At 48.9% G+C, this 1,305-nt stretch overlaps 1 protein-coding gene across 1 annotated transcript; it reads left to right on the top strand.

Moving 5' to 3' along the window:
* Nucleotides 1-8: 8 nt before the first annotated feature.
* On the top strand, nucleotides 9-1,235 carry LOC123137000 (protein CYTOKININ-RESPONSIVE GATA TRANSCRIPTION FACTOR 1). Its single transcript, XM_044556531.1, has 2 exons — nucleotides 9-504; nucleotides 667-1,235. Exons 1-2 carry the CDS (start codon nucleotides 133-135, stop codon nucleotides 1,105-1,107), a joined length of 813 nt encoding a protein of 270 aa, XP_044412466.1. The 5' UTR covers nucleotides 9-132; the 3' UTR covers nucleotides 1,108-1,235.
* The last annotated feature ends 70 nt before the right edge of the window (nucleotides 1,236-1,305 follow it).

Here is a 1,305-nt window from a genome sequence, read left to right as displayed (position 1 = left end):
CACAACTAGCTAGCTACACAAATGGAGTATATGTCAATATCGATGTGTTCCAACGTTTTTAGTACACGCAAGCTCTTCTTATAATCCTGCTCCCTGGCTTGCTTTTTCTTTCTCTTGTAGTTCAATGATCACATGATGATGAGCGGAGGATCTGCGGACGTCTTTGCCACATGCTCCCCGTTCGGACCTACCATCCAAAGCATCGGCAGTGACATGATCCAGAGATCCTCATACAATTCCTATGATTTCGAAGCCACACATGCCGGCGATGGATCGACTAGCCAGTGGGCATCTGCCAAACCGCCAGTGAAGATGAGGATCATGAAAAAGGCGCCAACGAATGATCACCAAGGAGGGACAGCGAGAAAGCCAAGGAGAAGGGCACAAGCACACCAAGGTGATGAGAGCCAGCACCTGCAGCATCCCATGGGTGTTATCAGAGTGTGCTCAGACTGCAACACCTCCAATACCCCCTTGTGGAGGAGTGGTCCTTGTGGCCCCAAGGTGAAATATATTGCTAACTAGGCAAACTTCATGATCTATACCTGCACTGCACAATCTATGTACTTGCTTCATATCAACATGTACATATAACACACAGTAGTACAGATTGCTACACACTTATTTATTTAACTGTAACTTTTCATGCGTCTATGGTTCATGCAGTCTCTTTGCAACGCATGCGGCATACGCCAAAGGAAGGCTCGCCGCGCCATGGCTGCAGCGGCGGCCACTGCTGCCACCAACGATGGGGTGGCGTCTGCTTCCAGTGGCGGTGTGGCGGTGGGGGCCATGCAGGCAAGCGACGCATCACAAGCGGTGAAGGCAACAAAGAAGGAGAAGAGGGCTGCGGATCTTGACCGGTCGCTGCCGTTCAAGAAGAGGTGCAAGATGGTTGATCATCCTACCGTTACCACCACCAAGGCCGTGGCTGTCGATGCCACTCTGAAGGATCAAGATCACGTTGTCGCCGAGGACGGCGCCATGGTGGAGAGACTGAGCAAAGCCGATCCGCCAGCAGCATTCACTCACGCCTTCATGCGCGACGAGATCACCGATGCCGCCATGCTGCTCATGACCCTATCGTGCGGTCTTGTTCGCAGCTAGTACTAGCTAGCTAGCTAGCTAGTAGACACTAGACACTGATGAATGCAACTTGATTTGCATATCATGAGTTATTAGTCTTGTTATATTTTCTGTATCTTGCGATCTTGTTGTTTTGTGTTGAGGAGTTCGGTCGATCGGGGCGTACGGATATATATATATATATATATATATATATATATATATATATATATATATATA

The sequence above is a fragment of the Triticum aestivum genome, chromosome 6B (assembly GCF_018294505.1).
Source record: "Triticum aestivum cultivar Chinese Spring chromosome 6B, IWGSC CS RefSeq v2.1, whole genome shotgun sequence".
Lineage (NCBI taxonomy): Eukaryota > Viridiplantae > Streptophyta > Magnoliopsida > Poales > Poaceae > Triticum > Triticum aestivum.
Note: the sequence above shows the minus strand (reverse complement) of the source record. Positions and strands in the feature narration are given on the sequence as shown.